A 26,663-nucleotide genomic window follows, 5' to 3' on the forward strand; every position below is an offset into this window, starting at 1 on the left:
CCCTTGTAGTGCTACGCTCGGAGTGACAGCAGTGAGCCCAAGTCAACATTGCTCAACAGAAGCTAAAACCCCCTCCACTGTTTAATTTCCAAAAAAAGACAGTAATGTAGTAATGAGGAAGCTCATTAAAGATAAATTAAACTGGACAGCCAGGAAGGGTTAAATGCTTGCCTGAGGCACAGAGATTATTTAGACCTCATGTTGAAGCTCAGAACAAATGCATACCAGCTATCAGAACAGGCAGGAGGAGGACCAGTAATAGACTGACATGGCAAAAATGAGTACTGGAAATGAGAAGGGGCCGTTCAAGAAATGAAAGGCAATAAAAAGAGAGAGACAGGAACCAATATATTATGTTTTTAAATTGAAGTTACCAGAATTTTCTTGTTTCATGAGTAAAGCAGCAACTTGCTGAAGGCATAAAAGCTACAAATATACCTACTCCCAAAGACAGCAGAAGCAGGAAGCCTGCTGGTATATATACGATGAAAATATTAAAGCAGCATTCAGAAGGGATACTCTAAGTTAAGGTCTGCTCAGGCCACCAATCTCTATGGCTTATTTCTGTTGTTGAGAAAAAACTTCCAGATTTAACAACCTCATTCAATCCATTATCCCATGAAATTCCATCCCACAAAGCAGGGCCACACATTTTGAGGTTGCCTGAAGGTCCAGGAATAGGCAGAAAATTAAGGAGACAGGAAAAAGACCAAGAGAGCACCCGTAAAAATCCTGAGCCTTGGAGGGATGAGGAACTGGGGCTGTGTGAAGGCTGGAAGACGGCTTCAGACTGGGGGGGTGAGGGCAACCCCCCTTCTCTCCAGATGTCAAATTCTTAATACAGTCAGGGATGTGTTTTTGTGTAAGCAAACAGGGCTGCTCCATGGAAATCCCAATCTCCTCCTAAGGAAAAGACCCTGCAAGCCCCTGCAACCAGCTCAGCACAAAGGGCTAACACGGTTTCCAAGGTGAGGAGTGTCTGGGCTGTATTGAATCACAGCTGAATGAATAATGGAGTGGCTCATAGAAAGTTAAAATGACCCTGAGGAATTAAAACAAGACCAGAAGGACTTTGAGGCAACAATCCGGTAACTGGAGGCAGCGCTGAGGCTGAATAACCAAGAAGGATATTTTTATGGTTAATGCATTATGGCCAGTGCCAAAATCTGTTTGTAGAAATCCCTTTTAGGATATGGTGGAAATGATTTGCAGCAAGTGGGTCCTGCTGTTCCCAAAAGCAGACAAAGAATTTTATGCTGTGGCCATTCCCAATGAAGAACTGGGAAATGGCTGGGAGCTGCAGGAGCAGCTAAAACCCCTCCATTTAAACTCCTTCTGGCCCCTGGATGCTGAAATTCCCCTGCACCCAAAGCCAAGGCAGATCCTTGCTCTTCTGCTGAACACATTGGCAGGCAGCAAATTGTGATGATGAAAGCAGCATAGCAGAGCTGGAGACAGTTCCTATAGATACAGAGTAAAGCCAGGAGGAAGAGCAGGTGAACAGCAGCTCCCAGGATTTCGATTGGATTTGTTGTGGTGCAGCCCTGGTCACTAAATGAGGAGCAGAAAGGGCTGGGAGATTTTCTGGAGGGGAACTGGGGTTAGAGGAACTTCATGGCACTGATCCTGGTTAAGATTACTAGCAGGGGAAAGAGATCTCTTCTCTGGGAAAGAGGCTTTACCCTGCTTTGAAGAAATGTGTCAGGAAGGTGTAAGTGAGCTTCACCCACAGCGCTTGGGAAGAAGAGGGATGTTGGCACCGGTTCAGCCGGCATCACAGAACCAAATAAAATCACTTACAGCAGCAAAATGGTATTTTGCAAATGACAGAAGACTCAGTTTGCTTTTCCTGCTGCCCCTTAAGCCTTGGGCTTGGCACATAAGGAGGGATCCAAACAACAGAGGAAAAATTACCAAGTTTAAAGAAGACTGATTAGGCCTATGACAATTTATAGTTATGAACTGTGAGCCCGTTGATGCCCCTAGAAACATCCAGGCAGCACAAGAAGAGGAGGCTATTTATCACATGCCGTGTGTCTCGCGGTGTGTTTCGTCTGACAGCTGTTTGGGGGCCAGGCAGAACCTTTCATTCGAAGGTGAACGTTTGCATATGGTTGTGGAAATTGAAACTTAGAAAAATGCAAGAGACTCCCACGAGATCTAACCTCTCTGGTGGAGGGGGAATTCCCACTGACAGCGGGGAAACTGAGACCGCAGAGAACCAGCTGACTCTCCAGATATGCCGACGGCTGCAGATTTTTTAGGTCACACTCGTATTACAGAAAGCACTGGAGGTGCCAATACTGCAATACCTTGTGTAAAGTTAGGTGGGGAAAAGAAACAGTTCCATTGCTCAGCAGAGGGTGATTTAGTGTTTTTTTGGCACTGACAAGAACTTACAATGGTACTCGTCTTGCACATCTAAAGCTGGTTTTGCTCTGGACACCTGTGCTAGTGCAAATGCCATAGGAACACCATGGGCACAAGTGCACCAATTATTTGGGGAAGAGCTCATGTTAGCAGAAAGCTAAAAGTATTCCTGAGATAAACTATTGCATCACCTAGAAGGGACTTCTAACTCAGATTAAATATCTAGGGTGTTTCCTTGCTCTTTATAAGGAAGGGTTTATATTTAGGATGGAGCATGTACCCCTGCAGCTCAGACAGTCTGGGCCTGGAACAGGGTCAGGGCCTGGAACAGGCTGCCCAGGGAGGGTGTTGAGTCACCTTCCCTGGATGTGTTTAAAAAAGGGTAGACGAAGTACTTAGGGATATGGTTTAGCTTAGGATGGGGTTGGTTGGACTTGCTGATCTTCGAAGGTCTTTTCCAACTCAGTGATTCTGTGAGTCTGTGATCCTGTAGGGAATGTTCAGGTGGTGAGAAGAGCTGGGGCTGCCTGATCATGGATGTGATCTGATCATGGTTGTCTGATCTTGCCATCACAGATAGGCCTGGGCCAAGTGTGGCCAGGCTGTTGTCTTGCCCAGATGCTCTTGTTAGTAAATTAATTGCCAGCAGTGTTAAGCAAAGGAGAAATAAATGTGTTACCCTGGGGAATGAGTGTATTTGAGAGACAACTGTTTCATCTCCCCTCTAATTGGCAGAAGTGCCATCGTTCCTAAAGCAGCCACTGAGAGACAGTGGACTTAAGGCAGAAGAGTTAGGCTCCAGAGCAGCCTGTGGCTGTAGTCAGTGCAGAGAGAGCCTGGGAAGACTTTCTGCTTGTCAGGTCCTCTCAGCTGGATACTCCTTGAAATACCAGTCACAAAGCTCTTTGTCACAGGCATCTTGTATCTTGGGCATTAAGTAATGTGAAGGCACTGAGAAAATGAGCTGATTATGGGATGTGATAGTCACCAGTTGTATGGGACACTTTCAAAGGGGGGTTGACAGGACAGTAAAACTAAAAGGGAGTTTTTTTTCAGCTAGAAGGCAAGGAAAATTTAGAAAACTGGTGCAGGAGATGGGATACTCCCATTGCAAGCAGGGGTCCTCCCCTCTGGGATCACAGCAGGCTGTGTGAGTGCGTCTCGCCCCGACGTGCTGGCTGGAGATGAAGAATTTTATTCTATTTTTAATAACAAAGCTTAGCTAATGCTAGTGAAAGTTGTATTCAGATTTCTTTCTTAGTAGATTTGGGGTCCGCAGACAGACCAAGGGAGAAGGTTTGAATTCAGACAGATTAATCAGGCTTTTTGAGACTCCAGAAACCCATACCTCATCTATTTCTGCCTGAGGCTCAGTATATTCAGTGAGCTCAAAGCCAAAAGTATTAATACAATATTGTCACCAACACCACTGTATAATGAAAAGGGAAGACTGAGCAGTTCAAGTACTTCCACTAAATCCCTTCCCTGTTGTGTGTGTGATGTTTGGGCTCCTTCCAAAACTGGGGATTAACCAAACACATCACTGCTAATAAATGTTGGGTGATCATCTCTTGTTATACGCATTAATTAGTCTCCTGTTCCTTCTCCTTTAGTTATATGATTTGATATGGGAGGAAAATTTTGCATGAGAAGCTCTTTCATTTATTTTGGTCTGTAATTCCCTGTTCCAAGGGCAGCAACACATCTCTCTGTTTGGCAGCTTAAAAACCAGCAAGAACCGAGAGTAGAAATTTGGCCCAGCTTTTCGTACATTTGGACGAGCCTAAGCACTTCCACAGACCTTGTGGATGTACAGCATTAGAATAGGGATAATCTGAAAAATTAAAAGAGGTCTGCATCGTTGTCAGCAAGTAATTGATGCTGGTCTCTGACAGAAGGAGAAACCCTGGGCTGAGGGGAACTGGTGCCATGCCGCAATCCTAGTCCATAAAGCAGCAGAAGCCGTGTCTCTGAGGAGTAGAAATAGAGCAACAGAGCACAAAGTCAAAGCTGGCTGGAAAATGTTTATTTGGGCAACACTCAGGAGAAACAAGAACTTCAGAGTAGCCTGTTATTTGTTTGAAATATTTTGAGCAATTCAGATCAATTTGTCCAGCCATATGCTACCTATTTATTTGTTGTTCCAGGGTGTCAGACTTTAAGGCGTCTGGAGAATAAATGCCCATGAAATGTCAACTATCACTCAGAAAGGTTTACTCTGTTGGAACTGCTTTCAAATAAGCCAGGCAGGATCTGATTTATAACAGAAATTATTAATCAGAGCAGTGAAAAAGGGGAGACACAGCACTTACTCAGGGCAAACCCCAAGGTGTCCCTGAAACTAGGACTGACCAACCAGGTGGGTAGGATGCACTGAGTTAGGTGGCCAGTCCTAGTTTTGGTCTGTCAGCAGGACATGCTGGAGAAACACCTTCACCCTTACAAGGGGCATGCAGAGCTACTGCTCTGGGCTTGTATGGCTGCAGGGGTTTAAGGTAAGTCAGTTGGCTTTGTGTAGCAAAAGCACATGCTGTTAAACATTATGCACTTATAAAAATGGAGATTTCACTCTCTAAATGGAGAGTGAAAATGAAGGTGTTGGGCTGGGCCATGCTTGAACAGTCTCAGCCTGTCGTGTAAGGAATTGTGTTTGGCTGTTTAATTGCTCCAGACCCATTCACAACCCTCTCTGCCCCATTCCAGGCCTAACAAGTTTTCCATCCGGAGCAGCGCTCCTAGTGACTACTCGAGCTTGAGCGATTCTCAGCTACTCTTCAGCTCCCAGTTCTGCCCAGAGAACGTGCAGTTGGCAGCGGCACCGCTGGACCTGGGCACACAGCTGGGACAGCACAACTCCCAGGACGTGAGTCTCGTCCTTGGTCAGGCATGTTGCCACCCTTCAGAGAGTGCTGAAATCAGGTGGAAACATTTGCAAGTGTTGGTAACTGCTGAAATGCAGTTAACAGCTTGATACATACACATATGGACTGTGACTGGGCAAAAGAGCAGCCTGCTTGGCTGAAAACCTAATATTTATAACCATTGCTATTGGGATAGGGGTTGTGTTCTTTAATTGCATTGCTTAACTATGAAAATAATGCAAAATTATATCTTTAGGCCACCTAGCTAAAGTAAAATACTCCATCTATTCCTTCTTTGAAAAACACCGTGCTGCTTTCTCTTCGTTAGCTTTCTGCAGGAATGACAGGGGTAGCCAGTATTTACTTCCATTGGCTGGACATTACCTTGCTGTGTTGTTGCTATGGCAGATGCTTGAGTGGTTTTGGATTAAGAGCTTCTACGCTCCCTACAGCACATGGTTTCTGATGTTACCTCACTGAAATAGTTCCTGCACCGCTAACAAACAGCACCAGATCTGAATAAAAGCACCTGAGAGCAAAGATTAGGAAAGTGGTGGCAGCTCGGTGGCCCTCGGCTGTGCTTCAGTTCCAGATCCTATCTGCTGTCTTCATATTTTGCTGGAGATCTTGTCCATTAACTCCAGTAACTTCTCATCAGACACAGACACAAAAAAGCAGTTAATTCTTCATGATGAAAGAAGACAATTTCATGGAATTTGTAGTTTCTTACATTTTAAGGAAGAGGCCTTTCCATTTTGGTCACGTAGTGTCTGGGAAGTCTGAATGAAGAAGGCCTTTACAGCTTTCATATTAAGTTTCTGGTTCCAAAATGTCTATTGAAGCACGTGAAAAACTGATTTACAGTCTGGTGATGTTGCTAATTGGCAACAACATTATGTCATCCACCAGGAACTTCAATAGGATTTTCTTTAGATTGGTGTACAGGGAGCTCCCACTGGCATCTTTACCTGTCCACAATTCCAAGAACACTGGAGTTAGTTTACAGTCTCTATGCTTGAGCATACAGGAAAAAAATCTGTGCACCTGATGACCACAGCCAATTGAAAATTCTTAAGGTGAAAGAAAAGCCTGAGTCTGGAGGAATTTGGGCTGGATCTCAGTTCCACAGGGAGTCGATCTATCTAGGCACACTAATTGAGCCATAGTCTCACGAAATTCTTTATGACCTCATCCAATATAATCTGTCACGTCCAATCACTGGATTCTCTGTCTGAAAAGTGCTTGGCACACAAATGTTTTTTGCTAGTTAATGTTCTGAATATTTTTATACTTCAACATTTTTCTTTCTTTTGTGCAACAGAGCGAGCCCAGCATTTTTACCAAATACCAGACAAAGCCACAGTTATTTGATGAAGAAACAAAAGAAAAAGGTTTACTTAATTTTGGTGCAGGAAGAGTGAAAAGCATCTTGGAAAATTTTGAAGTGAATAAGAACAAAATAAAGGACAAATATGATCGGTATGTAGACATCTATTGGAAGTTTTTTTCCGTGCTGGTGGTTACCAGTCCCTGCAGCTCCTTCTTCCCCTCTTCAAAATCACACATGATGTATTTCTCCAAGAAAAGTATATTTTCAGGTTTTATATAATCCCTGATTGGAAAAAGTCACAGAATAAGAGAATAGGGTTTATTTGCAGTGTGATTTATGTAACACAGCCATAAGCCACAAGGAACAACAAAACTTTAATCTGAATTTATCTTTGTCTTTATCTAATCAGCAGGGTTTTCCTGTATAGATTCTCTGTGAAAGCTCATGTTTCTCAAAGTATTGTAGGCTATTTAAAGGGACCCCAAGGATGGCCTTTACATTTAGGACAGATGAGGAGACTCATACATGAGTGCAGTGAAAGATGCAATGATTATACCTTTATAAATCTGCATGTAGCTCTAGAATTTTACTTGTATACAAGATTTCAGTATGTTGTGGTTTTGGTAACAGACAAGTGTGATTTCACTTGTAATTTACATCTGCTCTTTGCCAGATGTTAAGAATTAAACATTGGTGTAGGTCCTAAAGGACTCTGAGGAACACGCTAACAGTTTTAAGCTCAAAAATGAAAGATGGCAAACTCCCCAGTGCACCTAATAAATAATTCCTAGGTCTGTACATTTTGTAATGTAGCATCCAGAGTGAAACAAGCTTTTGTTAAAAGCCTTTGATCAAATCAGGCTGTGTATCTCTTTCCCTTCAGCACTGGGCACTGTGCTCCTGCCAGTGCAGAATGTGAGTCTCCAGTGCCTGTTGGAGAAGAGGAGGATTTTTGTCAGGGAATTATGAAAAATTAACAAATACTTTGAAATGTTAGGCAGAGCTCTTAATTATTCTGTATTCCTTCTTTAAATGAATTCTGCTCCTTCCTACACTCCAGACTCACTCCCAGCTTAGAAAGCTGTTTATAGAAATAGCTTTATCATCCTTACAAAGACAAACGTGGAGTTTGTCAATTCGTATCCCACGCGAGTTTGACTAAAAAAAGTACTGCCTTCCTTTCCATAAGGCTAGAAAGATGGCAGAAACCCTGCCTAATGCTCATAACTAGCCTCTACCTGACCTCCACCTTTTTGGTGGTGGTGATTTGGATTACCAAAATGATTGATTTTTAAATGACCCAAATCTTCAGAGAGGAAATAGGTTATCACTTCGCTTAGCAACCGTCCTTGCGTTTTGGTTTGATAGGGCAATGGTGAATAGAGCCTGGCTCCCGATAGGCTCGCTCAGCTTAAAAGGATGGATAACAGAAACCACAGGCATAATCTCAGGAGAAAAGGATTTGCAGTGTTTGTTCTTCCTGGCTTGGGCTTTGTCGTTGCTGAAGCTTTTCCCATATTGCGCCCACAGTTATTTAAGTTCAAATACAACACCCACGTACCCCAGCAACTGGCACGTCACCTCTGCCGAGGCCGGGTCCTTCTGGAGCAGATACTGCTGTGGTGGCACCCCAGCAGCTAATGCACAGGTGCAGAAATGCCAGTTAAAACTGTTGAGAGAGGCACAGATGCTGGGCCAAAACCAGGAGAGCTTTAAAAGAAAACAATCATTTAATGTATATGATATACATGTGCATGTGTTACATATTTTTGTTGCCCTACACAGCAGAATCCATGCTTTCCTAAAACAAGTGAGGTGACTTCAAAGGGTTATGCCCCCTGAAGTAAGCACCTTTCTGGGCTTACATTCCACACTACCCTATGCCTTGCAGCATTCCATGTCTCATGTTTACTGTGATCTCTTCTATTTCTGCCTGTTTCAGTGACTTACATGTCTGGTTTATACTTGTTTTTGTTTTGGTTTTCCTTCTAGTGAGGTTTTAAGCACCTATATTTCCAGTATCAAAGACAAGCTCCAAGGGGTAAGTTAATCCAAATTCAGAATGGAGAATAATGAAGAGTTAGAAATGCTGCTGCACAGCATTCACCTTCTCTCACTTACTGTGTCTGAATGATGACACTGTTTGTCATGAGCACTCAAATGATCTCAACAAAGATTGGGGGTGTTTTTTGCGTACCCCATTGTCTTTGTGGCCCGTCCCTGGGGCCAGGGGCCTTAGGACCTTGCCTCAGTGTCAGCAGTGGAATTTCTTTGCGTCTCAGGAGCAAGAACAGGCTGTAATGTCTGTCTGCAAATATCAGGTCTGTTTTCATTCTGCCTGAAGAAAGTAGTTCATTCTCAGGGGTAAGTCAATGTGGTCTTACTGTCTGAAGGTGAAGGCCTCTCCCCCAACACTTTCCTAGTTTGATTAAAGTTATTACTAATGCAATTTTTTTATAGATTACTAACTCTGTTTAAAAATGTGTTAAGCTTTTTGCAATGTTTCCTATATCTTTTCAGACCCCCTTTGGGGCTGCAACCAACAGCTGGGCAAATAGGTTCAAGTGACAGATAAAATCCCATTTTCAGGCTGCTCCACTGCACGACTTGCAGTTCTGTGGCATTTGGGGCCATGTTTTTGCAAGCAAAGGAAGGGCAATGCACTAATTTTCTCATTTACCTTTGTTTTTTGCAGCTTCAAGCATACTTGGACAAGTTTGGAGAAATGATTGATTCAAGAAACCAATCCATTCTGGTTCACCTGGAGACCCTTTCCAAGACACGTAAGTCCTTTCTGAACTGCTGTTAACAGCAGAGGGCACAGTCAAACTGCTGAACGCCAGCGTGTTGTCTCCAAGCTGGGGTGAACCAGCCAAGTTTTGCCTCCCACAGCTGCTCTTCTTAAGGGAGAAAAGCAAATGAGAGTGACCCGTGGTGGGGACTTGGCTGGTTTTCCACTCTCACTCTGTTATATCCTCCTTTGCTCTCTTGTACTGCGTCAGAGAGCTCCAGTGTGGCGTGGTTAGACGCCATGCACGTGTGGATAAATGCACCTCTATGGTTTTGTTTTGCCTGGAGTACGATCACTTTTAGGCTATATATGCACTAATGGAATACACAGTAAAAATAACTTAGATATTTATATCCTGAGTATCCAGTTTCAGTTTTTGGGGCTTTCTCAGATTTGCATCTCCTAGTATGAAGTCTTCTGTCTCTCCTCTGTGCTTGAAGTGATTGTATTTTAGATAGGAGCAAAGGTAGTACAGCACATTCCTTAAGGAAGCAGCACACAGAGAAGCACACCATTGTCATGAAAAAGTGACCTCCCAAAAAGGCCAACAATGTAAAATACTTTTGAACAGCTCCATCTCTGAAGCAGATAGTCACAGCAGCCTTTACTGAGGGAAAGTGCTTCAGAGAAATTGTTTCTAATTTGGTGTAGATCTGAACCTTTGAGAATGTGGTAATTTTTAAAGCTGGCATTATTTTTTATCAATGCCCTGTCAGGACTCTGCTCTGTCCTTGCCCTGCTTCGTGCCAGAAGAAGAGGCCAGATCCAATACATACAAGAAATGTGAAGTGCCTTATACCTTAGTTCAAGGTAACAGGCCTTCACAAAAGCACTGTAATATTTACTGTGTGATAAAACGAGGTTTCCACAAAGCACAGCGTTGACAGCATGACCCTTTGAGTCAACACACCCCTCTCAGACAAGGAGAGCTGTGTCTGGCATATTGTGCTGGAGGCTGTGATAGCCTGTATGTTCAAAATACCAGCCTTGTTATACTAAGAACACTCCCTTGCTGTGCTTGGCAAGTACTTTTGGTGGGCCCTCAACATAAGCAAGAATCTGTCTGCTTTGGCCAGTACAACAAGCATCCTATTACATACACCTCTGCCCATCTCCTAATTACTTCAGTGCCTCAGCTTGTCCACTCTGCAGCAGAACTTTGTCTAATTTCATATACCTCACACACAGAAATCGTTTTCATGGCACTGCAAATCAAATCTGTTGTTCACGATTCCCCCTCTTCATTCCATACCGTTTGCTCAGCTGTCCTGTTTCTTCTCCATACCCTTTTTAAATAAATGTGCCTTGAATTAAATGAGAAACCTCCCAGAGGTGCCTGCTGCTAGATTTTCAAAGCAATTGAAAAGAAAAATTGGCACTTTCTGTAATGTATCATGCTGCAGAATGTTGAATATATAATGAAAATCATCACACACTCCACAATGTTGTTCTTTTTATATTTCTGGGAGGTTCATCTATCACTGGTTAATTGCTGATAAACACTGCCATTTGACTGGTATCACAGTGATGGATAATTAAGTTCCCACTAAATAAATACCTGTACTAGTGCCTTGAAAAGATCCCAACTGAGGCAATTTACTTGAAAAACTGGTTTGAAATTCCTAAACTCAGGGGACAAAGGGCTAAATTCAGAGCTGATAAAGTACTGAATGCCAGTGGCTGACCACACAGGACCTTGGGATGGGGGTGACATGGTAGAGATGTGTGAAGTCATTGGGAGTGGAGGCTTTCACATGTAGGAGAGGAATGCAGGAGGCGAAGAGGCTCTCTTCAAAGAGTGAAGCAGTGCACCAGGACATGCAAACAGCTCTGAAAAGCAAAGGAAGGTGGAACTTGAAATGGAGTCTGTCTTCATTAAAAGCTTATAAGGCATATCACAGGCCTCATTTCCAGCAGCGGGTGGCAAGCACATTTGGCAGGGGCTGCGTAGCCACCGGGCGAGAACAAAACAGAAAATATTTTTCAAAACATATTTCCAAAGCATTCCCAAGTGCTGTTGGGCTGGCATGCTCTGTGGAGTATGATTTTAAAAAATGTTCTCTTCTGAGGGCTGCCCATATGTGCTTGCACAGAGTGGATGGGGCTGTGTCTGGCACTGGAGGTGAGAGAACATTTGCCTGAGCAGCTTCCACAGAGGCACAGCTGCTCTGCTCCTCACACACATCTCGGGATGCTGAGCAGAGATGTAAAGGGGCAGGCAGATCCTATGTCCTGCATTCTTACACCTTATATAGAGGTTCTCTCTTGCCTGATCATCATTTGCTCTCCCCATCTGGTTTCAGCTCCTGCAACTTGTTTCTACTTACATTTTTCTCATTTTTATTTCTCTACCCACACCTCCATCAAAACTTTCTCATTTTTTTAATAGAAATCCTGATTTTCACAGCTCAGCCCTCTCTGAACTGCTTAGCTTTGCTGCTATCTGGTAGTTCCAGCTGTGACAACTCACAACAGCCGTATCCTCCGCACCACCTTGCCTTCATTGCAGATGAGGAGCATATTCCCAGCCAGCAAACCACAGGCGATCCTCTAACGGTCCTGCCAGCAAGGGTGACAAAATAATGTGTAATATGCCCCTTACAGAGGTACCAGCTGATGCAATTCTCTGACAAAATCTAGTTCCTGGTGGGCAGTTTTCAAACATGACTTGCTTTGAGAGTCCCGAGGGCTGGTTGTTGCTGGCAAGGCTTCTTGGGGAACTCGCTGTGTTTGTAATGGTGGGATTCAAGCTTGTTTGCTGTGAACAGTATGGTCCAGACTGCGAGACCCAGGCTGTCCCCTTTACATTCTACATTTGTAGGGACCAAAAAGTCAAAAGATTTAAAATGGATACAGGAAATGTGCTGCTCCATGCAGCTGCTCACGAGCCATGGGGTAACTGGCATTGGAAGTTGTTGAGGTGAGGGCTTTACCAGGCTCCAGAACACCTCAGCATGGATGGTGAGAGGATGTGTGGTTGTTGTGGTGAATACTGAAACCCCCTCACTGTCACACTTCAGGGTTTCGGGCACTATCTGACGTAGCGCAGGCTGAGATCAGAGACAGCTCATCCCACGATCCACCCCCCACAAATATCTTCTGCCAACTGCCTGCTCAGCATATGTCCGATGTCCTGAATGTCTCACCTGGTGGCACAGCTCAGTTACTGCCCAGGGAGAAATCTCAGCACTCTGCTGAGCTCGTGCCTCACCAGCTTTTATCTCCCCTACCAAACCCAGGCATGGAGGAACCAGCCTTCCTCCGAAGCGTTATTTAAAGCCTCTGCTCTGTCAGTGCCAGTCTCAGGACGGGCTGTGTACACAGTGACAGGCTGGCATCAGAAGCATTCACTGATTAATATTCCTGCACTGGGAGGCTGCCACTCCCTCCCTCAGCTGCTCAGGCTGCAGTTTGCAGCTGTGGCTGCACCCCAGTGCGGGCTGATTTGTGGGGAACCCTCTGCAGCACAGGGTGGCAGAGCAGCCCACTTGGCAGGCCCACCTAGCACCTACCCTGAGGCCCTGCAGCCTTTCATCTCGTGCCAGGTTTCACATTCCATATGTTATTACTATAAATAAGTAGCATCCAGAGACAACGGCACAGCAAATCAAACCACAGTGGTGTTCCAGGGGGCAAAAACTGGTTTGTTAAGACAGGCACAAGTCTGTGCATAATCCACCCATTAGCCGAGTAACGATTTCCCCTCTGTGATCAGGTTATTCAGTAACTATCTGCTCTGGGGTTTATCTGAAGAAAACTTTCTCTGAAGCAGCCATTCTTCATCATTTTCAAAGACAAGAGGCTCCACTGACGGGGTCCTTGGTCTGATCATGTTTGGCCACCTCGATGCCTTTTTTGGTTTTAACTCTAGATTAACTCCCATTGTTATTTTGTTTAATAGTGTTTGACAAGTCTGAACACTCCTCTGGCATGGAAGCCAGAGAGGGAAGGTGAATGCCCCTCCCCTGTACCCAGGGTTGTTTTTTTCCTGCAGAATACTCCTACACCTACAAACCAAACGCGTTCAAAAGGCTGGCTGTTGGTTGCCTGCCTGCAGCACGCTGTGCTGAGTCAAACGTATGTGCAGATCACAAGCCCAGTGGATGCAGTGCTATTTTTAGGCTGAGGATACCATGTTGTAGAAGAACAGACAGGCTAGGGGAATCAGAAAGTTTTAAAAATAATTCCCAACTAAAATTAAGCATATGGGGAAGAGCTGCAAGCTGAGGTAAGCTTCCTGATGCCGGCCTTCCTCTCTCCTCACTATGTGGAGATGGAAAGTGAGGAAGTGATGTGAAACCTGCTTTTGGATTGCAGGTAGCCCTTAGATCTAACCAGGGAGATGTAGAGTCCCAAAGGGTTTGCTCCCTCAAACATCCACTCCACCGTTACAAACACACCCTGCAAGCTGTGGCTTTCCCCCCGTGGTTTGTGTAAAGACGTCTGAATCTGTCAGAGCAAAAGACTGAAAGCTTAAAAACAGCAGTGAGAGAGAGAGGACAACCAAACTGCCTGCAACAGCAGAGAGCCTGTTAGTTGAAATCATGTGCAGATAATCCTCAGAGATCAGCCATGCTCCTACGCAGAGCAAGGCAAAGGCTGGGCATCCTGAAGAAACAGAGAAATGCCCCCAAGCCAAGGTCTGGGAGGTGGTTTAACACAGTGGTGTGTGAGGAAGACGGACAGCTGAGGCAATGGCAGGGTTCCTTCTTGCAGACAGCAGTGTGTGCTGTGCCCAAGCATCGCTCCTTCAGAGGAAATCAGACAATGACAAAAATACAGCCTGGCAGAGGAGTTCCCTGCTGGGAACCAGCTCTTAGCCAGTACCCTGTCCCTCAAGCGTCACCTAAGCAGCACCTCCAGCCCTGTGCCACCAGACACCTCTGGTTTGCGTGGCTGAATAAGCCAAACGCTTTCAATCTCCTTTCATAAGAGGAGATTATCATCTAAGCACTTAATTATCTTGTAGCTTTTCTCTGCACGCGTCCCAGTTCAATCTCATTTTTCCCTTGGACGTAGATGGCTACGGCTGTGCACAGGCTTCCAGCCACCCCAAGGGACTCAGCAGTTCCCGTCAGTCAGAGCCCCCGCACACCGCCACACGCTGTGCTGCCATCTCACCTGTAGCCCCTGGTGCTGACATTTGTGTCTTTGTGTCACCTGCTAATTACAGAAATGCCCCCTGGCTTTTGCACCCCGTGACTACGGCGATCTGTGAGCTGGTCTTGGGGAGGAACTCCCTCGGGAGCTGCCTTGTCCCCTCATGCCACCCCTCTGATGTTTTTCCTTTAATTGAGGCTCATCCACCTACTTGTTCTCAGCTTTTTTCATACTGGATGACAACTTCCACTGATTTGCTTTGTTTGAATCTACAGAAAGGGCACTGCCTTGCCTTTTAACGTCATCTACCTTATCCTAGCCTATTACATTAGTCAGGCACAATCCGCCTTTTATAAAATCCTGTTCCATTTTATTCCATTTCCCTCCATGTCTCTGAGTACTCTTTCCTTTAAGGTCTATTTTAAACCTTGCACAATATGAGAACAAACTAGTAAGCCCATAATTGCTCAGATCTTTTTCCTTTCTTCCATCCCAAACTTTGCAAAACCTCCCTGGTTTTTACAGAAACAAAGCCTGCACCATCACTCTCTGCCTGTCTCTCCCTCATAGTTTTTAACTCTTTGACCGATTCCATCTAGAATTTGACAGAAGGGCACACCTCACTGAGATAATTAAGTCCCTGCAAGCTTAATGAAAATAGCAGGGCAGGAGGAGGAGAGATCCCAAGTGCTGTGCGGCACCGCAGCCTGTGAGCACACCTCTCTGGGGCAAGAGGTGCTGCATTGAAGAGCTGAGATAAATACTCCACGTGCAGGAACAGCTTCAGCCAGGATCTCGGCTCCACTGACACCAAAGTCAATCAAATGTGTTGGATCTGTAGCAAAAGAGGATTAATTGATGGCAGAGCTCTTGCAGCCACTTGTTGGAATGGAGGCTTAATTCTCACTTTTTCTCGGGCACACGGTGCTACTCCAGGACTCTGGAGTTTATCCTGGCCCACTGGCTTGGCAACACTCTGTTTTATCAGGAGTGTTTTGCATCCTGTTTTGTTCTAGCCAGCCACACCATCTGTACACACCTTCCAGGAACCCGGGCACGTTTAGCCAACAGCTCTTTCTCTGCCTTAGATTTACTATTTTAAAGGAAGACTTCTTAAAATTGCTGGGGGGTTTTCATCTCCACGTACTCTGCAGACTGTGTGCCCGTGCTCTGGTGTGTTAGGCACAGCAGCAGGTCTTACACGAACCACTGGAGGGGTGTGGGGTGTGTGGATGTTACTGTCCAATTTTACAGCAAAAATTCTGAGTTTTTATAGTTTTTCAACCAGAGTGACTGAAGCCAAGAGCTTGTTCCCAGTAACTGGAAGTCCCCATTCTTTGCACACTCCTTTATAACCTCCTGCTGCTCCTCCAGGCAGCTTTCTTTTGGTTACCAGCCTCCTGTGCACCTCTGCCATGTTGCCTGTGGCTGCGCTCCTTAGCCGTGAACCTCAGCATCTCCCTCCCATTACCAGTAGCGCTATTCTTCCCAGCACACATTCAAGCTCCTGTTCACCATCAGCTGGTTACAAGAGGGGATCAGTTACACTGGGGAGGGCCAGATATATTTTAATCCCCCTCCCCTGGCCATACCTGTTGTGAAGCTGGCAGGCAACCAAGCCTCAGCCCTCCGTCTATTGAGCCAACCAAGTTTCGCAGCTTCGCGTAGCCTTTCATCTCCAGCTGCCGTATTAATAGAGCACAGTAAATGAGGTTTGGCCTCATACTCAGCATCTTATAAATCTCAAGTGCTTTGCATTAAACATCCACCCTATTGTTCATCGCTTGGGGCCCGGGGAGATCTCAGTGGGAGAATCACTATGGCTGCGCCGGACAGTGAAGCATTTCATGCCAAGCCGTGGAGGAAGCAGCAATAGTATTGACAGTCCTTTATTCACATTCACAAATGAAAGACCAAATGTGGTTTTTATTGATTTCCCTGTTTAGTGCAAGATGCTCTTCAAAGTCACTGTGGCTCGGTGCTGAAAGCTCTGACAGATAAAAGCCAAGTGGAGCAGGCGCTGCTGGAGATGGAGCGGAGGCTCGCAGCCGTAAGTGCCCAAATTAATCTTTTATTCCGAACCTCTGTGCTGAATTTCTCCTGCTTCTTCAAAATATTAACTGAATATTAAATTGCCTTCGAATGGTGGGTTACAAAGCAGACTGCTTCTGGTGTAAGCAAGGGGGAAAGATATATTAAAATGCTAATTCTAGGCCAGATGCTGACCAACGCTCACCCAAGTGCTGGTTAAAAGGGCTGGAAGCTCTGATGAAACCCTCGTCAGCGGGAGGGGAGCCCAATGGTGCCCTCATGAAGCACTGCTTCCTCACCTGGCACTTGCCTTTGTATCCCACCAGCAGGTGAGAAGACAGCACTCCCAGGAGAGGAGGCACACAGTGGGCTAGGGGTGCACTACAATCCCAAACCTCCCACTTCAGTGGGACAGTTTGAGAACAGGTATTACACAGGGAGATAGAAATTGCTGGTCTTTGGGTCAATACCCAACTTAAGGGATCAAACTGTCACACGGTACCTAAAAGTTTCTTGTTTGAATACTGTTATTGCACCTTTTAATGTCTTGTGTCTGGCTTCTGCTCTGCTCACTGTCTCCCCAGAAAGATATGGAGCTTTTGGATGTGAAATCCAGTGTCCAGCTGCTGAAGGAGGGTCTGGAGTCCCTGCCAGCTCAGCTGAGCGATCAGCATCAGAAGCTGCGTGAAGAACTCGGCTTGCTGAAGCTCCCCAACACCTTAGCTGAGCTGCACAAGGTCATGTCCAGTGCCAGAGCCCCCCTTCAAGTGGCAGATAACTCTTCCCAGACCTCCCCTGGCCCATGCCAAGGCCGTGCTCTGGCTGAGCAGAACACACACTGTTCGCGCTGCCAAGCAGGGAGGGGTTGTAGCTCCTTGGGTCAGTGTCAGACCCCCTGCATGGCAGTGGGGGAGCAGCACGGAGACTCCCCTGTGTGGAACCAGGTGGCTGGGGATGGCACATCTCTGGGTGACCTAAATATAGCTTCAGGTGGGAAAGTCAGCCCACACACAGTGGTGTGTGGCAGGGAAAACTCTTTGCAGGAGGCGAAATACAGCTTGGGAACAGAGAGCTGTGGTAACCGCCTTTGTGTGTGCTGCACCAAGTGTCATTCTAGGGGGAGCAGTCAGAAGAGACACTGTCCTGAACCACAGGAGGGGCCTCTACCAACCCCGCTGAGGAAGGCGGTCAGGAGAAGTGCCAGGGGGGTTGAATCCATGGTTCTGTCGCGACAGAGGCAGCCTCAGGTTTCCCACCTTTCTGTACAAACAGATACACCTGGGCAAGGAAGCAGTAACTGGGACACAGACTGTGAGGTGCAGAGCGCAGCAGGAGGGAACAAAACAAAACAGAGGCCAGGAAGGATCCCCTGGAACAAAGTGATGGGGAGGAAGAAAATGTGCCCTGCCCTGAGGAAAGGCGAGCTCTCTCGATGTGCTGACAGTGGGCTGAAGCAAAGGAAGGCAAACAGGGTTATTGAGTTGGAAAGCTCCAGAAAAAATTCCTATCCAGTTGCTCTCAGTTCAGGAAGCTCTACCCCGGCTCCAGCAGCTCCCAGTCAGCAGATCCAGCCAAGGCTGAGGAAGAATTTCCCACCAGTGCCGTGCTCCAACAAAAGCCTGCACCAGCTTGCGGACAGAAGAAAGAGAAGTTTGGAGATTAAAAAAAGACCAAATGTTTCCAGTGTAAAAAGGAATCTCTGGGATTCCTCTCCCCAGGAGAATATATTTTCTCTGTGTAGCACGAGGGGTGAAAAGCAGATGAGCTGCTTCAGTCTCCAGAGCCCTGCAGCCCCCAAGAAGCCACACTCTGTCGCTGTGCTGGCTCAGCAGAACACAGCCAGCTGCTCTTTGGTTTTAGATAGTGATTATTCTGATTGAGGGGTTTGGTTTGGCAGTGTCCTCAGCGAGGGCTTGGCCATCTTGGTGGCAGTTCAGGTGTGTTACCTGCTTAGTCAGAGACAAGGCTCACACCCAGCTGTTTGAAAGTGTTATTGCTGCATTGTCAGGGACTACGTGGGATCTGAGGGGGGAGAACTTCTCCCCTGGCTTGGAGAGCTGATGGGATCTGTAAAATTTTCAACTACAGAGATGTAATAATATCTCCGTGGCCAGAGGCTTTACTCTGTTTCTCACTTGTAGTCTCTATGCCAGTTTGTATGGCTAAAAGTTCAGCTTTTGCCTCCCTGGGCAGGAGGAGTGTTGTTTCAGTTGGTTTCGATAAGTTTCAGTGTTGTCCCAGGATCTGTTTGTGAGCTTTGGATGGGGAAAAGTTTAGCTCAGGAAAACCAAACCCCAACATCCCTGGTTCACCGACTGTTGCATTTCTCCCTTTTGGCTGGAAGTTCTTGGCTCCAGAAAATTCAGGAAATTATTTAGTTTCTGGTTTATTTGTCTCTTGTATCTCTTGGCCAATCAAAGAATTCTCCAACACGTGCTTTTCCAGGGCAGTGGATCTCAAGCAGCACCCAGGAGATGTGCCAGTCGATTCAGCAGATGGAGTCACTGGTGGGTACTTCTCATCTGTCAGAAACCTGCTTCCCTCTGGTCAGGAGTCGCTCCAGAATGCCCAGGTGGAAAGAACCAGCCTGCTCACCTAATCTGGCGTATGCAGCACCGACATTGCCAGGCAGCCTGAGTCCCTCAGTGCAGCTCCTTCCAGGGGCCCGGCTCAGGCCACCAGCAGCTTCCCCTGCTTCATACACCTCTATCGGCAAAAGCAGCACCGAGGTGTTGACAAAACAGGTCTGTTGCCACGAATCCAAACTGTCCAGCTTTGTCCCACCCCAGAGGGGGAAGACTGGGATCGCTTTTTCCTGGTTTTAATAAATTCATTGTGTCTTCACTGAAGTTTGGACTCTTTGGGTTGGTTTTTTTTTGGGAGAGTTGAAACCCTGTCTCAGTGGGTGAGCTGGCGTTTGTTTAACTCTCCTGGATCAAGGAACAGGGAGGATTTGAGGATCTCATCTCCTCTCTGATGTTTCAAGAAGGAAACCGCCAACCTTCCCTCGGTTTGGTGGCATTAATCAGCAAGGGGAAGGTGGTGGGGAGCAGCTGTGGGAAGCCCCCAGAGTCCTGTGACCCCCCCTTGGGTCAGCGACAGCGCTTGGTGCCAGCAACGGCAGCGGCAGCAGCCGTACGTTTCGCCTTTCCCCTCCCACAACCCCTGCCCAGCACCCGTGGGGCTCGTCACCCCTCGCCTCTCGGGCACGGCGATGGGCACAGGCCCCCGCGCAGCCCCCGGGCCCGCCGCTCCCCCCGACTGCTGCGCCACTGCCAGCCCGGCAGTGCATGGCTGAGCTTGGAGGGACCTCTGGAGGTGCCTGCTGAAGCCCCAGCGCCGAGTCCGAGCGGGTCCCGGCTCGGCGCACCTCGCGGATGGAGCTCCCGTGCCGTGGGGTGCGGTGCAGGGCTGCCCAGGGGACCCCCGCAGCCCCCACCACATGCCCTCAAAGGCAGCAGCAGGGTCGCAAACGCAGTCCCCGGAGAAATGAGGTGCGACGGCAGCCAGCCGTGCTGTCCCCGACGCCTGCCACCTCCCTGGGGGGAGCAGGGGGAAGCCCCAAAGTGCCACCCTGGCCCTCCCCACAGTCCAGCCCCCTGCCCCTTCCCGCCCAGCATCTCCTCCAGGCATTTCGCTGCCAGTGAGAGAATATTTGTCCCAATATGGCCATGACGATGGCGACTCCTCTCCCAGCTGCACTGGACAAAAATGGATCGTGCGTGCTGCCGGCTCTGCGCTGGGGCCCGGGGCTGCCACCCCCAGCCAGAAGCCACCGCGGTCCCGCGGGACGCAGCAGCCTTCCCGCAGCATTCCTCATGCCCCAGCAGAGCGGGTCCTGCGTCCCAGCCCGTGCTGCCAGCGCACACGGCCGTCAGCTCACTGCTTCTGTCTCCCTCCCGAGGGTCTCTGCTCCTGGGGTTTCTCCCGGCCTTTCCCACTATGCCGGCACCTGTGTTTCTGTGGTCTTGTCCCACCCTTCAGCAAAGGTCCCTGGGCAATATGTCAGGTGCGGGTCCCCCAGCAGCACAGCCAAGGGGCACTGTGGGGGGCAGGAGACAGCACCATGAAACATGCAGAGTGGTCACGAAAATGCAAACGCAGACACCAGGCTGTTTGCGGGCACTTAGTCAGGGCGATTTCCTCCTAAACTCGGATTTTGTCCTGCTTCCTTGGGGCAAAGCCTGGGAGAAGGGAGAGGACAGTGGGCAAAAGCCGGTGCAACCCGAGTGGCTGCGGGCACAAGGGTGTGAGAGCACAGGTTGCATCCTCTGCCCTGCATCTCCGGCTGCGCAGGGCGGCAGCCGCTGCGGTGGCAGGGAGCGGGACGCTCATCTTTTCATCTGCCGGTGAGTCATTTGGCAGTGGAGGAAGCCGCTGACAGCATCGGGGGTGTGGAGGTGTTTGCTGCACCCCATGCCTCGTGCTCAAGGCGCCTTGACAACTGCGGTGTGTGAGGCACAGCCAGCTCCCTCCCCAGGGAGGGCTGTCAGAGGTGGTGCCCGGTGCTTGGCGTGCTCGGCACGGTGCCTGGCACGGTGCAGGTTTGTCGGCTGCGCACCCACCCCCCCGGGGCTCTGCCCCTGCCCAGCTCACGCCGCTGTGCGTCCTCCCCGGTGCTAATCCCCAGATTAGCTGCCTGCCCCGACTTCTTTGTGGGGGCCAGCCAGCGCGTCTGCATTGCCCAAATTCCCCAACCCCTGCTCTCAGATGGCTGTTTCAGCCCCCCCCCCCCGCCCCCGCCTCAGCCCTGCTGCCTGCACCCAGCCCGGCAGCATGGAGGAGTGGGACAGGGCCCTGAAACGTGCCATGTGCCCACGATGCGCCCAAGGCAGGCATGATGCCCGGGGACAGAGAGATGGCAGGGAGCACGAGGGGGACACTGCTGCTGCTGCTGCTGCCAGTGGACTTGAGGTGCCACAGGCCTCCGTTGGCCTGGGGAAGAGGAGAGTGATGATGGTGACGGGGGTTTGCCAGGACTGTGGCGGCTCAGGTACTGCCCGAGGGAGGCAGGGTGCAGGCAGAAAGCTGGGGTGCAAGCAGGGAGCCGGGGTGCAGGCAGGGAGCCGGGTGCGTCACCATCTTGGGGCAGAGCCCTGAGCCTGGGTGACTTTGTGGTGCTATGGCCGTGCCAAAGCCAGCCCAAGCCCTGGCAGGGCTGGCAGTTCCCCAGCAGGACAATTAGCTGATTAGCTAATTACCTGTGCTTTGGCAGGGCCCCACAGCCCAGGGGCTGCCAGGGTGCTGTGTGCCCGTGCAGGGTGGGCAGGAGGCGTGGGGCAGGCGTGGAGCAGGCGGGTGCCAGGGCCACCCACGGACCTCCACGGGGAGCCCTGCCTGGGGGTGTCCACAGCCCATCCCGCCGGCCCCACGGGCAGCGTCCCCGCTGCTGCGCTGCCGCCCCCTGCCCTTGGGACTCGCCCCACGGGGGACCTGCCCCACGGAGCCCACCCCAGCTGAGCTCCCCCGGGATCCGCTCCGCCCCTCTGCCCGGCCCCGCGGGTCCCGGTCCCCGCACGGCGGCCCCAGCCGTGCCCGGGCGCCCCGCTCCCCCCTCCCGGTGCCGGGCGGGTTCCCGCGCGGGTGCCCGCGGCTCGGGGCGGCGCGTGACCGGCTGCCGCCGCCGCCGCCGCCGCCCGCTCCGGCGCAGAGCCCGGCGCGCCCGCACCGGCACCGGCACCGCCACCGGCAGGTCAGCGGGGGGGCTGCGGCCGGCTCCGGCACCGGGGCCTCCCGGGCTGCGGCGGGCGGCGGGAGGGGGCTGTGGCTGCACCGCGGCCCGGGCACCGGGCGCCGAGCGCCGAGCCCCGAGCGGCGGGGCCGGCCCGGCGCACTCCAGGCGGGGTCGGCGGGATGCGGCGGCCGCATCGAGCTCCGCTCTGGTCCCGCATCGGCCGCGGCTCGGCCCCGCAGTGCCGCCCCGCCGGGTCCCGCACACGCAGCAGCGCAGGGCCGCCGCCGCAGTCGGGCGGTCCCGGCCCCGTTCCCGTTCCCGGCCCCGGCGGGAGCCGCGCGTGTGGCGGCGGCGGGGCGCAGCGGGCCGGGCATCCCCGCCGGGATGCAGCCGGGGACGCGCCAAGGTGAACAGAGCGCGCCAGAGCAGGACCGGCGGCAGCGGGGACACCGGGGAGGGGACACCGGGGATGGAGCACCGGGGAGGGGACACTGGGGAAGCTGGGGATAGGGACCGCCAGCACCGGGGGCACTGGGATGGGGACTGACAGCACTGGGCACAGCAGGAAGGGGAAGACGGAGAGCGGGGCCACTGGCAGCGGGGACTCCAGGGATAGGAACAGCCCGGCCATGGGTCTCTGGTTGCCCTGGGCACAGCAGCCCCATGGCCGGTGGTTTGAGACACCCTCCTCCCCGGGAGGCCACCACGGGTCCTGGTTCACGGAGATCCCTGTTCCCGCAGGGCCGGCAAGGTGCTCACCATGGCTGTGGCACGGCTCGTCACCTGGGGGCTGCTCCTGGCTACCGGGGTCCCCACCGGGGCCCAGGGGACGCTGCCGGTCAGGCTGTCCCCAGGTGGGACTCTGCAGCAGGGCCGGGACCCCTTGCACAGACCTGCCTGGGGACAGCAGTGGCTGGACCTGTCCCCCACCTGGGAAGCGTCGGGGGAGCCAAGTGGTGCTGGGCCCCCTGGGAGTGAGTCCTGGGAGGACAGCAGCCCCGTGCTCTGGTCCCCACCGCTGCAGGCAGGAGATGCCACTGGGGCAGCCCTGAAGACAGAAACCACCATGGCGGGCACTGGCACTGGGGCCTGGCGGGACAACGGCGCAGCCCTGGCAGTGGTGAAGGAGCCAATCATCACCTGGCAAGGACATAAGGCTGAAGACCAGAACAGCCCCTGGGGAGGGACCTGGCTGCCCCATGGCTCTGCTCTGGGGACGCCAGGCCCCAGGGTGCCCACGGACACAAGGCCGGGCTCCCCAGGGCTGCCCTGGGTAGGGCAGAGTGCTGCCAGGCCAGCCAGCACCCCTGCCCCACAGCCGACTGTGTCCACCATCGCCCTGACACCCACGCCAGCAGCTGGAACTGGGATGGGGACAACAGATGCCCACGCAGAGGAACATCCAGTGGCAGGGGAACCCACGGTGGCCCCGGATCTCCCTCGGGGTGCACAGATCACCAGCAAACAGCCGGTCCTGCTAGACACTGTCCCTGTTCCCCATCCCATGGGTACGGCACCAGCCAAGGGTCCCCACGCCAGCCCTGGGTCCACACAGCAAGTTGGCAGACAGGGGGATCTGGGGGGGCCCCACAGCCCCTCCCCATCTGGGTCCAGTACTGCCCCACGGCTGCCCCCTGCAGCCCCTTCCTGGGGGCTGGCTGAGCCCTGGACCCAAGTGCTCCCAGCCCACCAGCGCAGCACCCGGAGGGCCCCGCTCAGCCACACCACCACCAGCCTCGGGGACGCAGCCCCTCGCACAGACCACAGGCCGACGGGGCAGCGGGGACCCCAGCCTGCCACAGAGGTTGCCCTCAGCACTGGCCCAGCACTGCCACCTGCCTCCAGCACGGCTCCCCCCGGGACCCCCAGCACAGGTAGGAGCTGGCACAGTGTGGATGACCCCCTCGGCGATAACTGAGCACCTGCTGGTGCCAGCACCTGGCTCTGCCCTTTCTCACAGGGTTGCTGCCTGAGGAGGATGTCGGCTCCCCGCAGCGGGTCCGCGGCGCTGTGGGCCCTGCAAGCACCCCGAATGCCACCGAGGCCACCCCACAGCCAACAGCACATCCCACCGCAGGGACACCCGAGACCAGGCGCTCAGGTGATACGGGGCTGCAGCCAAGCCTGTCTGTTCTGCAGATGCTGTGGGAGCCCATCCACAGGGTGTCTGGGCTGGCAGCTATCTTGGGCCATCCAGCTGGGGCACAGTGACACCTTCAATCAGGATTGCGCCTGGCGACGGCCCTAATCTACTGCTGCCCACAGGGATTAGCGCTAAGTGCCCGGCGGGGCGGGGGCTTCCCCAGGGGGTCGGGGATGTGACCAGGGCTGTGTCTCCCCACACACACATTGCGGGTCATGCTGGAGACCCCTGGAGAGCCCCCAGCATGTGCCAGTGGGTGCAGCCCCGGCCAGTACAGGAGGTACTTCCCTGCCACAGGTGATGTGTCCCAGTGGAGGGTGCGGGGTCGGGGGGCAGGTGCTGCTGGGCCCCCTGCTCCCTACTGACCATCTGTCTCTTTCCACCCCACAGACACCCCAGGGACGCAGCCCCCCACCCACGGCACCACAACCCCCTCAGCCACGTGGCGGCGGGCAGGGGTGACGCCACATCCAGCACCCCGGCATCCATCCACACTGCAGCCTCAGCCACAGCCCAGCCAACCACCCCTGGCACCGGGACCCAATGGGACGGGGCTGCGCTGGGCTGAGCTGCGGCGCCGACTGGGCTTCGCCTGGGAGGCCCACGTCTACGGAGTGGCTGCCATCTTCCTGCTGCTGGCACTGGGCTGCCTTGCCGGGCTGCTGGGGGCGGCCACTCTGCGTCCTACCCACCTGCCCCATGTTTTGGGGGCCCATGGGATTCTGCTGGCTGCCTGCCTGCTGCGGGCCACCTTCCTGCTGCTGGATCCTTATGGGGCACGGGGCCGCCTGCCCCCCCGGGCGCTGCTGCTGCTTAGCACAGCCCCCTTCCCTCTGCTGCTCTGCACCTTTGCCCTGCTGCTCCAGCGGCTCCAGCGCCTGGCCCAGCTCCGGCTACTGCCAGCCCAGCTGCGGGGGCTGCCAGCACTCGGGGTTGCTGCCATCTTGCAGAGCGTGGTGCTGGGAGCTGCCGACCTGCTCCCACCCCGGCTGGGCCCCACTGCCGGGCTGGGGCTGCAGGCGGTCGGCTGCGGGGCTGGGGCTCTGCTGCTGCTGGGGGGGCTCTGGGGGTGCTGGCGGGTGCTGCGGGTGCCCCAGGAGGGGCTGGGACCACGGCGGGGTGCCTGGGCGTTGCTGGCGGCAGCAACAGTGGGGCTGCCGGTCTGCGGGCTGCAGCTCTACAGTGCCCTGTGGCTGCGGGGGGTCCTGGGTCCCCCTGGGCGCTTCTCCAGGCCTGGCTGGGTGGCACAGCTCTGGCTGCGGGTCAGCGAGCTGGGCATGGTGCTGGCACTGCTGGTGGCTGCCACCGAGCCACTGTGCCGCCAGTGCCACCGCCGGAGCCCCAACGGCCACTCCTGCTGGGCCAAGGCCCTGCGCTACTTCTGTGCCGGCCACAAAGCTGAGGCACCCGAGTACCCCAACAACTGCTACGACTGGGCCAGCGGCAGCACTGGCAGCACCGGCGGCACCGGCCTGGAGCGGGCACCTGCCAGCGACATCTCCAAGAGCCTCATTCGCAACCCGGCCGAGCAGCTGCCCCTGCGGGCGCTCAAGGACAGCAACGAGGCCTGGGCAGCCGCTGCTGGCACCGCTGCGATGCCAGGGCTCAGCCCCAAGTGCCCCAACATTGTGGCCGCCCGCTCCTGCGCCGCCTTCGAGCAGGGCTCGTCGTCCTCACTGGGGGAGCTGGCTTTCCGCCCGCCGTCCCCCATCGACCTGCGCCGCAGCATCGACCAGGCGCTCTGCCGCCGGCACCTCCTGCGCGACGGCCTCTTCGGTTGGCCCCGGCGCGGCTCCGGCGCCTCGCTGCATGGTTCCCTGGCACCCGCCGAGACCCCCGCCTTGGGGCGCATGGTGCGGTGCAGCTCGCTGACAGAGCTGCCGGGACCCCGCCAGCCCCCCGGTACCGTCACGGTCACCGTCACCGCCTCGGCCAGTTCCCTGGAGAGCAGCTCGCTGAAGATCAGCTGGAATCCCTGGCGTCACGGGCTGTCCTCACCTGACAGCCTGCCTCTGGATGAGGCGCCCAGCCGGGCCCCCCTCCTGGTGCCCGCCGCGCCCCCGCCGTGGGAGCACGAGAGCCCCCGCAGCTTCCCAGCCCTCAAAGCGGTGGATGCCCGTAGCCTCTCCAGCGACACCATCGAGCTCTGAGCTGGGGAGACTGACACACGGATGAGCAGAGACTGGGGTGGGGGGAAAGGGTGCAGGGGGGTGAACCCAGCGTGGGGGTCTGGGGGTTTGATCCTGCACCCCTGCAGGGCCAGATTGGGGGGGGAAAGGGGAGGGTGGGGGGTTGGGCTGGGCTGGGCCAGCTCCCTTTGTGCCAAACCAGAAAAATAAAAGGTTTCTGTTGGGAGGAGGTGG

At 52.6% G+C, this 26,663-nt stretch overlaps 1 protein-coding gene across 1 annotated transcript; it reads left to right on the plus strand.

The window, feature by feature from the left end:
• Positions 1-22,917: 22,917 nt before the first annotated feature.
• Positions 22,918-26,450, plus strand: PRRT3 (proline rich transmembrane protein 3; the record flags this gene model as incomplete). Its single annotated transcript, XM_084269501.1, has 3 exons — positions 22,918-24,031; positions 24,118-24,258; positions 24,691-26,450. 3 exons carry the CDS (start codon positions 22,918-22,920, stop codon positions 26,448-26,450), a joined length of 3,015 nt encoding a protein of 1,004 aa, XP_084125627.1.
• Positions 26,451-26,663: the final 213 nt, after the last annotated feature.

The sequence above is a fragment of the Gallinula chloropus genome (genome assembly GCF_964237585.1).
Source record: "Gallinula chloropus genome assembly, chromosome: 12".
Lineage (NCBI taxonomy): Eukaryota > Metazoa > Chordata > Aves > Gruiformes > Rallidae > Gallinula > Gallinula chloropus.